This window comes from Eurytemora carolleeae, unplaced genomic scaffold (genome assembly GCF_000591075.1).
Source record: "Eurytemora carolleeae unplaced genomic scaffold, Eaff_2.0 scaffold66, whole genome shotgun sequence".
Taxonomy (NCBI): Eukaryota; Metazoa; Arthropoda; class Copepoda; order Calanoida; family Temoridae; genus Eurytemora; species Eurytemora carolleeae.
Genome location: NW_019396101.1, coordinates 240,417 through 252,646, shown reverse-complemented (window position 1 = coordinate 252,646; position 12,230 = coordinate 240,417). Strand labels below are relative to the sequence as shown.

The window sequence follows — 12,230 nt, the reverse complement described above, 5'->3', positions numbered from 1 at the left end:
TATCCATCCTATCCGTGCTAAAGGGTTTGTGATTTTGCTAAATTAAGTAATTAAGGAACTTGACGACTCTCTTCCTATCTGTGAGATAGATTCAAGTAGAGATTCAATTAAACTAGACAGACTCAGGACTAAAGAGTACGGAAAAGTTCAGATATGATCCATCATAATTAGATCAGGGTTCAAGAACTTAATTTGAAGTAAGCGTAGGGTTGGTAATCAGATATTATGAGAATAGGGTAAGATATCCGTTGGTTTGACTTCGATGGTTATTCTAATTTTGTCATTAAAAGTAAAAAAAAATTCTAAGGTTTTGAAAAAAGTTTGCTTATCTGTCTTCTAGTCTATAAACCTACCTGATAGGTCGGAGTAGAAGTCTTAAAACCTACCTGATAGGTCGGACTAGTAGTCTTTAAACCTATCTGATGTACGGACTAGTAGTCTTTAAACCTACCTGATAGGTCGGACTAGTAGTCTTAAAACCTACCTGATAGGACGGTCTATATATTAAACCTACCTAAAAGGAAGGACTAGTAGTTAAAACCTACCTGATAGGACGGTCTATATATTAAACCTACCTAAAAGGAAGGACTAGTAGTCTTAAAACCTACCTGATAGGACGGTCTATATATTAAACCTACCTAAAAGGAAGGACTAGTAGTATATAAACCAACCTGCTGGGACGGAAAAGTAGTAAATAAACCTAATACCTTACAGGACGGTCTAGTAAGCTAAGAAATTACCTGGTAGGACGGAATATTATTCTATAATCTACCTGATAGGAAGGAGTAGAAGTAAATAAACCTACCTGATAGGACGGACTAGAAGTAAATAAACCTACCTAATAGGTCAGACTACATAGTAGTATATAAACCTACCTAATAAGAAGGACTATTAGTATATGAACTTACCTATTAGGACGTATTAGTAGTATATAAACCTACCTGAGCCCGCGATTAAAAAAATCCGGGAAAATAAGGCTCGAGTCTAAGCTGTTGTTGGGCCTTATTTACGGCTTGAGCTTTCGGATTCCAGCTGCATCTTATTTTCCACAAAGTTGAGTTCAAAAAGCCGGTTTAATATTCTATTTGGCGGATTTTCATGGTAGGAATTGGCGCATTCCTGGTTTTAATGAGAACAAGACTCAAAATTGAGCCTCATTCTCCACTAAAACCAACCAAGGTCGGTTTTATTTTCATTGGGCCTAATTCCTTAAGTCGAGCCGAAGATCTTGCAGCTGTCATATCACGTGACACAAACTGTCGTCAGAGTTGGGTCTAAGATTGGGTCTTAATGTCGTGTTTAAGGAATTACGGCTCGAGCCGAAGTTAATTAATCGCGGGCTCTAGTAGGAAGGATTAGCAGTATATAAACCTACCAGGTAGGACGGACTAGTAGTATATAAACCTACCTAGTAGTCTAAAACCTTTCTTATAGGACGGACTATAAATCTATAAACCTACCTGATAGAACTAACTAAAATTACCTACCTGATAAGAAGGACTAATTTTGCCTACATTATAGGACGTACTAAAACACCTACCTGATAAGACTGATTTGTAATGCCTACATGATACCTTCCTATTATAGGACTAGTAATATCTACCTGATAGGAGGGACTAGTAATATCTACCTGATAGGAGGGACTAGTAATATCTACCTGATAGGAGGGACTAGTTGTATCTACCTGATAGGAGGGACTAGTAATATCTACCTGATAGGAGAGACTAGTAATATCTACCTGATAGGAGGGACTAGTAATATCTACCTGATAGGAGGGACTAGTAGTATCTACCGGATAGGAGGGACTAGTAGTATCTACCTGATAGGAGGGACTAGTAGTATCTACCTAATAGGAGGGACTAGTAGTATCTACCTGATAGGAGGGACTAGTAGTATCTACCTGATAGGAGGGACTAGTAATATCTACCTGATAGGAGGGACTAGTAATATCTACCTGATAGGAGGGACTAGTAGTATCTACCTGATAGGAGGGACTAGTAATATCTACCTGATAGGAGGGACTAGTAGTATCTACCTGATAGGAGGGACTAGTAGTATCTACCTGATAGGAGGGACTAGTTATATCTACCTGATCGGAGGGACTTGTAATATCTACCTGATAGGAGGGACATTGAGTATCTACCTAATAGGAGGGACTAGTAGTATCTACCTGATAGGAGGGACTAGTAATATCTACCTGATAGGAGGGACTAGTATTATCTACCTGATAGGAGGGACTAGTAGTATCTACCGCATAGGAGGGACTAGTAATATCTACCTGATAGGAGAGACTAGTAATATCTACCTGATAGGAGAGACTAGCAGTATCTACCTGATAGGAGGGACTAGCCGCTCTTTTCTTTATCTGAAAACTGTGAAGTCCAAAATCACTAGGAATAAGAACTCCGTCCCTGGATGGTCCAATAGCGGAGAGAAACACTGGAGGAGACAATTCTACCCGGATCATTTCTGACACAGTCTTCTCCCTGAACAGTTCATAGTTGTTATCCATCCTATCCATCCTATCCATCCTATCCTATCCATCCTATCCATCCTATTCATCCTATTCAGTCTATCCATCCTATCCATCCTATCCATCCTATCCATCCTATCCATCCTATCCATCCTATCCATCCTATCCCCCCTATCTGTGTATTGCAATGTTAATTTTGCAATGCAAATTTAAACACTTAAACCTCTAAAATGGTTTCTGAATCTAGATTTATTATTCTTCTAAACTTCAGAAAATAATTTTTCTCTCTTGCTAATTTATATTTTGAGATGACAAACACTTTTTAAATTTGAAACTAACACCATATATCATCCTTCTTTTCACTTGATAATATTGAATGAAAAATACCCTGCTCTGGTTTAAATTGAAAATACATGAGGATAAAAAACAGGATTATGTTTGTTTAGTAAAATAAACCATGGATTCTTTCAGATAAAAGGTATTTCACAAGAAATAAATATTAAAGGTTTGGAGTGGGGGGATGGGGGGCGGGGGGGTTATGTACAAAGGAATTTTTATAGCCACAAACTTGAATTTTCTAAGCCCAATATCTTTGAAAACAAGTAAACCTTTGATATTTCAAACTTCGATTATTTGATCCATCAAAATTTATGGTTTGAAATATCTAAGGTCTACAACTTCAAAACATTGTCTTGCAAAGATATAGGGTTTAGAAAACAAGAGTTTGTGTCAAAGAATCAATTCCTTTGACTGTGATGTATTAGGACTGCTAGGAACCAGTATTATTAAATCAATGACAAAGATTGTAAACAACGATCGGAACTTTCATTGAAGGCGTGAATTGTCGAGCTTGTTTTTTTAAATGTTGTTTATTTAACTTAAACCAGTTTCAGAAAAGAGGTTCACGGACAGCTGTAGTACATTTGAATTTACGAGCCGGGTCAACCTTTCCGGTCCCAGTTTGTACTGTACCGTATAGACATTGGCTTAATAAAGCAGACAATCAACAGGACTAGCTGGTGCAACAAGGTTGACGCGGTCAGACGTATGCTTCATATATGCTGAATTTACTTTTACTAAAGGGGCAGAGGTGCGTGGGTTATCGTTAAAAGTAACGACTAGTTCAACAGTAGTCAAACCTACCATACATGGTCTAACTAACACAGTAACTTACAATTCTGGTCATACGGTATTTTTAAAATTATAATCGCCATTTTGATTTTTGAGGAGAATTTTCTATGTATAATATAAGTATTTTCTTAATTATGAAATTGAGATTTATGCTCAAAATCGTTTCAAAGAAATTCGAATAGGTGATATGTACGAAAATACAAATCGCGGTCAAGGTTGTTTATGTAAACAGCTGGGAACTTTAGAATGGAAACCTTTAATCACGACTGCTTAATCCGAATATCCTATGTGGACACTTTTAATTTCTTGCTTAATCCACTCTTTTTTGGATATAGTACAGAAAAATCAAAAACTGTTTTTTTTCAAAATTAGGGAGTCCCTCCGTTTCTGTATGTCAATCTTAAATGGCGCGCAAAATTTCTAACTTCCCACCTTTTGATACGCGACTCTGAATGGATGAATTTTATACACTTTTCAGGATACAAGTACAAGATTAGGTACGTCTCGAGATTAAGAAAAGGAGAGGATCAAGCATTAATCTCAATATCCACCATTCCCAGCTATCTCATATTACAATTTTGATTTTAGAAAATGATTTAAGAATAATTCTAAAGAAATGTTTGTTTCTTAAAATAGCTTTGTCTTAAACCTTAATACGACACTTTTAGCGCCGAAAAGGTTCAGGTTTCTTTATTTAAAATACAGTTGTCTAATTTGTATTTTTCCTTCCTTGCAATTTAGATATTTTCTTGCAAATTCTAACTTTTAAAAATCCATTCAATAGTCACACACAACGTAGTTGTTTTATTTTTGCAATATAATATACGTAAAGTTAAATTATCCTCCTGACTCATTGATAAGTTTAATCATTTACCTAGATCCTTCAGGATATCTTTTGCTTGTTATTTAATATTTTCAACCTCTGACTTTCTATATTTTGCATATTTTGCATCAGAAAAAGGAAGAAAATTGAAGGAATTAACATTTTTTTCTCATAAAAAAACGCGTTATCCTCCTTCTTGTTGCTCAGATGCAAAAAAATGTAGAAAATATTAGAAATCTTTTATCTGACAATTATTTTAAATTTAGAAAGAATCCTTCACGGTCGGTTGAGAGAAAAGTAAAGAGTTATTCTTGCAGGTTTAAGATCATCTCTAGGGTTAAAATCATCTCTAGCTGATCAATATAATCTCTAGGCTTAAGATTATCTCTAGGTTGAAGATCATCTCAAGGTTCAAGATCATCTCTAGGTTCAAGATCATCTCTAGGTTCAAGATCATCTCTAGGTTCAAGATCATCTCTAGATTCAAGGTTGAAGATCATCTCTAGGTTCAAGATCATCTCTAGATTCAAGATCATCACTAGGTTCAAGATCATCTCTAGGTTCAAGATCATCTCTATGTTCTTGATCATCTTTTGGTTCAAGATCATCTCTAGGTTGAAGATCATCTCTAGGTTCAAGATCATCTCTAGATTCAAGATCATCACTAGGTTCAAGATCATCTCTAGGTTCAAGATCATCTCTATGTTCTTGATCATCTTTTGGTTCTAGATTATTGTGTAGTTTAAAGATCATCTCTGGGTTCAAGATTATCTCTATAGATTCCAGGTCATCTCTAGGTGCAAGATCAACGCTAAGTTCAATATCATCTCTAGGTTCAAAGTTATTTCTAGGTTCTAGATTATAAATTAGTTTTAAGATCATATCTTGGTTCAAGCTCATCTCTAGATGCAAGATCAATGCTAAGTTCAAGATTTTCTCTAGGTTAAAGATTATCTCCAGGTTCAAGATTATCTCTAGGTTAAAGATTATCTCTAGGTTCAAGATTATTTCTAGGTTCAAGATTATAATGTAGTTTTAAGATCATCTCTTGGTTCAAGATCATCTCTAGGTTCAATAGCATTGCTAGGTTCAGATATGATCTCTAGGTTTGTTACGCGAGCCATGCTCCGTAAGTAAAGTTTATGTGATGCCCCTGTGAAGTTCTGAGTTCACCCTGTATATCTGTACAGAAAAAAGGTCGGAAAACTAGTTTGAGAAACTGTATACGGACTTCCTACGCATGCGCAAGATTCCTACGTTGGAGCGGACAGATTCTATTCGTATTAATTAGTTATAAACCGTTTAAGTGTATTGATAATGTAAACTGTGCTTATAATTCTGGGATCACTGCGGTAAGATTCCTTTTTATATATATAAATACCTTATGATTTGTGTTTTCATGGATTTGATGATTTATAATGTAGTGTTGTTAGTTCCGTTCTACAGTTTTTTAATGCTTGAATTGGTTCAGTTGTATCATATGTTTATGAATTCAAAAGCTTTTTTCTGTAGTCTATCTAGTTTTATTTTTGCTAGATTGAAGTCTTCACGAATAAAGAATCGGAACTTATCCTGCTTGTCTTTTATTATGGAGAGTGGTCAGAAGATGAAGTCTTACAATCCAATCCTGAGAAATACCGCACGGTACTTATAAAGCCTTCATAAGGTCTTTAGGAAAAACGCGCAGTCGCGTAACAAGGTTTAAGATTATCTCTGTAGGTTCAAGATTAGACTTACTAATTCTAGCAAAATATTCATCTATTTGCCTAAAGAATAGACTTTAGAATAGATTGAACTGTATTGTGTATGTTCTCCAGGTCTAAAGTAAATATATATGAAAGTTCTCCTCCACCATGAGTTCAAGATTAAACCTTGAGCACAATGCAATCTTGTATTTATGGGAGAAAGTGTTCTAAATATCTAAAAGGAATATTATCAAGGTGCCTTCATTTCCAGTTTTCTTTACACATTTCTGCAAATGTTTTTATTTTATCCAATAGTATGTGACAATTTACTCCTAACCTATCTCTAGACAGTTTTCCTAACCTAGCCCTAGACGAGGCACTCTACTTCTAACCTATCTTTAGATGAGACACACTACTCTTAACCTATCTCTAGATAAACCAGATTAACCTGAGACACTCTACTCCTAACCTATCTCTAGATAAACCAGATTAACCTGAGACACTCTACTCCTAACCTATCTCTAGATGAACCAGACTAACCTGAGACACTCTACTCCTAACCTATCTCTAGATGAACCAGACTAACCTGAGACACTCTACTCCTAATCTATCTCTAGATGAACCGGACTAACCTGAGACACTCTACTCCTAACCTATTTCTAGATGAACCAGACTAACCTGAGACACTCTACTCCTAACCTATTTCTAGATGAACCAGACTAACCTAAGACACTCTACTCCTAACCTATCTCTAGATGAACCGGACTAACCTGAGACACTCTACTCCTAACCTATTACTAGATAAACCAGATTAACCTGAGACACTCTACTCCTAACGTATCTCTAGATGAACCAGACTAACCTGAGACACTCTACTCTTAACCTATCTCTAGATAAACCAGATTAACCTGAGACACTCTACTCCTAACATATCTCTAGATGAACCAGACTAACCTGAGACACTCTACTCTTAACCTATCTCTAGATAAACCAGATTAACCTGAGACACTCTACTCCTAACATATCTCTAGATGAACCAGACTGGCTTGAGACACTCTACTCCTAATCTATCTGTAGATGAACCAGACTGCCTTGAGAACACTCTACTCCTAACCTATCTGTAGATAAACCAGATTAACCTGAGACACTCTACTCCTAACCTATCTCTAGATGAACCAGACTGCCTTGAGACACTCCACTCCTAACCTATCTGTAGAAGAACTAGACTGGCTTGAGACACTCCACTGACACTCCACTCCTAACCTATCTCTAGATGAACTAGACTGACTTGAGACACTTTACACCTAACCTATCTCTAGATGAACTAGACTGACTTGAGACACTCTACTCCTAACTTATCTCTAGATAAACCAGACTAACCAGAGACACTCTACTCCTAACCTATCTCTAGATAAACCAGACTAACCAGAGACACTCTACTCCTAACCTATCACTAGATAAACCAGACTAACCAGAGACACTCTACTCCTAACCTATCTCTAGATGAACCGGACTAACCGGAGACACTCCACTCCTAACCTATTAATAGATGAACCAGACTAACCTGAGACACTCTACTCCTAACTTATCTCTAGATGAACCGGACTAACCGGAGACACTCTACTCCTAACCTATCTCTAGATGAACCGGACTAACCTGAGACACTCTACTCCTAACCTATCTCTAGATGAACCAGACTGACCTGAGACACTCTACTATCTGCAGATGATGTTTAAGCATGTTAGAAGGAAGAGAGCAGTTAAGATGAGCAGCTAGTTTTACAGCGTAATGCACCGGATCCTCTACCATAGACCACGGAGCTGCTCCGGATCCAGACATTAAGATTGCACGCTGGAACAATCCTTAACACATAATCGTTAATATTGAGAATTAATCTCGATATCAAATTTGGGCACTTTTAAATTTGAGGATCAACGCATGATGTTTTGACTTTGAAACTCAAAACTTTGTAATTAAAATTGATACATTCTTGTAGTCCCTTATTCTGTCATAGCCGTAGAACTCTTCTAGTTCATCCTAATGCCCTCTCTCTCAATTTTCATTTCATTTCAAAATTTAAGAATATTCCTTCTGTACCTTCTGTAATTTGAAGTTTTGTAATGTATTGTACTGAGTGCTCATGGGCAAATGGTAAGACAAGATTTTGGGACTATAGACCTAAAGGGGGCTTTTGTTTGTAAATAAAGTTAAAACATTGAAAACAGCCTTCTGAGTTATGTCCGAAAAGCGTGGGAGGACTTTTGTAGCTTTATTTGATGTAATGAGTTTCAATGATTATTATAAATCCTAATCTTTATCTGTCAAGTTGTAAATATTTGATATTTATGTCAAGAAAGAGGGATTAGTTTCAAGTTTTCAAATATGCAGTACAGTGCGAGTGGAGGGAGGAAAGAAGATTTAGAGGGGGTGGGAAGAGAAATTTAGAGGGGAGGGGGGAAGGAAGATTTAGAAGGGGGGGGGAAGAGAAATTATGGGCCTGAATTTTTAAGTAAACCTCTGTGCAATGATGTCAATGCCTTGAAAGCTTTTTTCTGATCCTAGATATCATATTAGATATCATATTAGATATCATATTAGATATCATATTAGATATCATATTAGATATCATATTTCTATTTGCTAAAAAATTATTATTTTCAATTTTGCGTTCCCTAATAAGAGTGACTTATGTATTGCAAAAAAAACAAAAAACAATTATTAGAACTAAACACTTTTAAACCTAGAAAAACAACAATATATTTAATCGGATATCAGATTGTGAATCAGACACTTGAAATTATGCTTGCAGTCCTTTTCAGGAGATACACAAGTTCAATTAAAATGGAATAAACGAGTTAGAATTGTATTTTAACTAAACACGGCTAATTCCAAGATGGACCCTCTTTCTGGGCGGCAACATTGAACGGAAACCCTAAATTATTCTGTTCTCAGTTCAGCTGTGAACAGATGAGAAAACATTGCTGGGATCTCATTAGAACAAGTAAACTTTTTATTAACTGTTGTTTTCTGGAACACTTAATAACTTCCAATCTTGAAGAAAGAAAAGATTTGAGGTTGGCAGTTTCTTTAAACTTTTATTTCTAAAATTCTTTTCATCGAAAAATTAATTGAAGCGGTCAAGAGGACAGCTAGAAAATGAAATATATCGCGAGGAAAACTGTCACCAATTAGAGAGGTTCAGGGTTGGGACTATAGACCTCTAATCCGACTCAGGTTAGACTTAAACCACCAATCCAAGTAATCAGTTCTTAGATTTATTTTCATTTTTATTCTTTCCACCAAAGCCTGATAGATTGAGTTTTCTTCAGGTTTTGTTTTAAAGGGAGTGTTCGCGAAAAATGAATAGGGGCTCACGGCGAAAAATAAGCGCATTTGATCGCTATTTATCTTACTTCTATCTGTTGCGTCTAATCTATAATAAAATTTGGCTTGCCTGTCTATTTGTCTGTCTGTCTGTTTGTTTGTTTTTATCCAATAAGCGTCAAAACGGCTGAAACGATCGGGCCCAAATTTTTTGTGGGACATCACGTGACCACAGGGAAGGTTTATGAATGATAAAAATTTGAAAAATGTGTTTTAAAGGTTTTTAATTTTGTAAAAAAATTTAGATTCTTGAAAATCCGCGATTTTTTTTTAAATCCGCAAAACTTTTTTTTTTTTTTAAATGTAAACAAAAAGAACATGTTCACAATTTAAATAGAAGATGGGCGCGAAGCCCCCTAAAAGCCTAGTGATTTAATATATTGATTAAAATATTAAATTTTATTACTTTCCGATTTTGCCTTTAAAATTCATGATAAACTACGAATATAATAGTTCACAAAAGGTGAAATTATCCTAAAAACTATAAAATCTAAAAAACTATATTTTCTGTAAAGAAAGAGAGAACGGTTAAATTACAAGCTATTAGGAAAATTACGTTGAATGAAAAGAGAACTGATGATGTCAATATCCCGACCTGTAATCTTTAAACCTCAGGCACATTATTTTCAAACTTTCTCCGCAACCTCCACAAGATTTTTTGCAGATTATTGTGCAATTTATTTTCCCTTTTGCTTAATTTTTTTTTGTAAAGTTGCAAGAGAAGGTTTAATGACTTTTACCATGGTTTACATTTTTGGGCTTTGGAGCTAATAGGTTTATGTCAAATTAGTTTTTCGGTAATATCAGACAAACATTTAATATATTTCTAAAGATTCATTTCGAAATACGCAAAAATTCCCTGTAATTAAAAAGAAACTTCGTCTTTTTTGCAATGTCAGAATGGAAATTTCACGCAATTTCAAGATAAAAAATATTATCTATTCAACTTATAAAACTCTATTAGGATCTTTTTGTGCTTTAAGCATTAAGCAAAAAGAGTTTTGCCAAATTAGTTCATTTGTAACATCAGAAAAACGCAATATAGTTGTGATTCATCTTCCCTTTTCCGCTAATATTCGTTTTAAATAAAAGTCGTCGTCTTACTAAAAATTACAATTAAATAAGTTTTTTAAATCTAAATTTTATTTTTTTAAAAGTAGATTTTTAAGCGAATTTCCCATATACTTGAAAACGATAACTGAGTTTTTTTTTTACAAAATTGTCCCCTTTTAAACAGTTCAGACATATTCTTCCTTTTTCTGTATTGGCCGCCCATCCCATCAGTTTTATGTGTTCTTTTTTATCCAAGTTTGTCGCTGGAATTGTTTTGACACGACAAGAATCGGATCAACTAAAATCAGAAACTATATAATACAAAGTTTCTCAACAGTGATAACAGATAAACAGCAGACTGATTGGCGGCAAAAATTACGATGCTTTTTTACTCGTGAGATGAAGAGTAAAGACGATATTTTGTTGTTTATTTTTGATCTCGGCACATTTAAATTCTAGTAACAAGGAAATTCAGGGTTTATGCAATATTAGAAAGACATTAAGACTTGAGCAAAGCACAGTTTAAGATAACAAACGATGAATGAGAACCGTTGTGAATCAAATATTTTTACAGTTTTATAGTTGTAAAATAAAAAAGAATTTCTCTTAAAATATTTTTCTATTTTCTTTCTTAATGTGAAGTCTATCTAGTCTAACACCAGATAACTGTCAGAACATCCAAATTCTCATCTTATAACAAATATGTCAAAATTCTATTCTTTGTATTTTCTCTCAAGCCCACTCCAATCTTGTAAAGAGGGGAGGGGTGAGGGGGGAGGGTCACACCTATACACCAGTAAATTACCCAAAATGATCGTTAATATTCTTCTACAGGTCCTACAGGTCCAATAATTTTTTATCTTAAATGGAAAAGTTTAGTTCGTTTTAACACAAGTAGGAATTTAAAACCTACTTGTTTAGATATTTGTACTTATATTATTATATTTTCACTATATCTTATTATCATAAATATTGTCATGATTAGCATTAATATTATTACTGTTATCAGAGTAATTAACATTATTATCATTTTTATTATTTCAAATCATGATTATCATTATTATAACTAATATCTTTATATAAAAAGTCGGAATTGTATTTATGCCAAACCGTAAATCTTAGAGAGATGTAATCAACAGAAAAATTGTGGCATTTGTACCTCTGGGTTTAAATTAATTGTTTTTAGACGGGAGCATTGGAAAGATTAGAAAAACCACGGGAAAAGATACTTTTTGAGAAATCATTGATTATTATCTTTATCATTTTTGAATATTATTACTATCATTTTTATTGTTCTTTTCATTTTATCATTTCATTATTATTGTCATTAATATTAGCTATTATTATTATTATTATTATTATCAGAATATACCTGCTACAGCTGCTGGTGACTCCATAAGGAAATGAATACAAGCTGCTCCTGTTTTATGTCCGAAAAGTGTGACTGCTCCCGGGTCTCCTCCGAACTGCTCAATATTCTGCTGAACCCATTTGAGAGCAGCAATCTGATCCATCAATCCATAGTTAGCCATTCTGGGATGCTGATGTGGAGCAGTGTTGGTGTTTAAAAATCCTTAAAAGGGGATTTTGGTTTAATTGTGAGTTTTTGCTTCAAACTCAGATTTGCTAATTTACTATATCTCTGAATCCGATGTTGGAGAAACCTTTAATATTTCAAACT

The 12,230-nt window shown here is 34.7% G+C and overlaps 1 protein-coding gene across 1 annotated transcript in view; it reads right to left on the bottom strand.

Annotated features, from left to right (window-relative positions):
• LOC111694968 (neuroligin-4, X-linked) overlaps positions 1 to 12,230 on the bottom strand; it is a 35,995-nt gene that overhangs the window by 11,513 nt on the left and 12,252 nt on the right. Inside the window, exons 6-8 of the mRNA XM_023464067.1 lie at positions 11,922 to 12,122; positions 7,815 to 7,974; positions 2,333 to 2,486 (exon numbers count right to left, since the gene is read on the bottom strand). Coding sequence (XP_023319835.1) covers positions 2,333 to 2,486; positions 7,815 to 7,974; positions 11,922 to 12,122 — 515 coding nt within the window. The remainder of the gene's footprint in view (positions 1 to 2,332; positions 2,487 to 7,814; positions 7,975 to 11,921; positions 12,123 to 12,230) is intronic.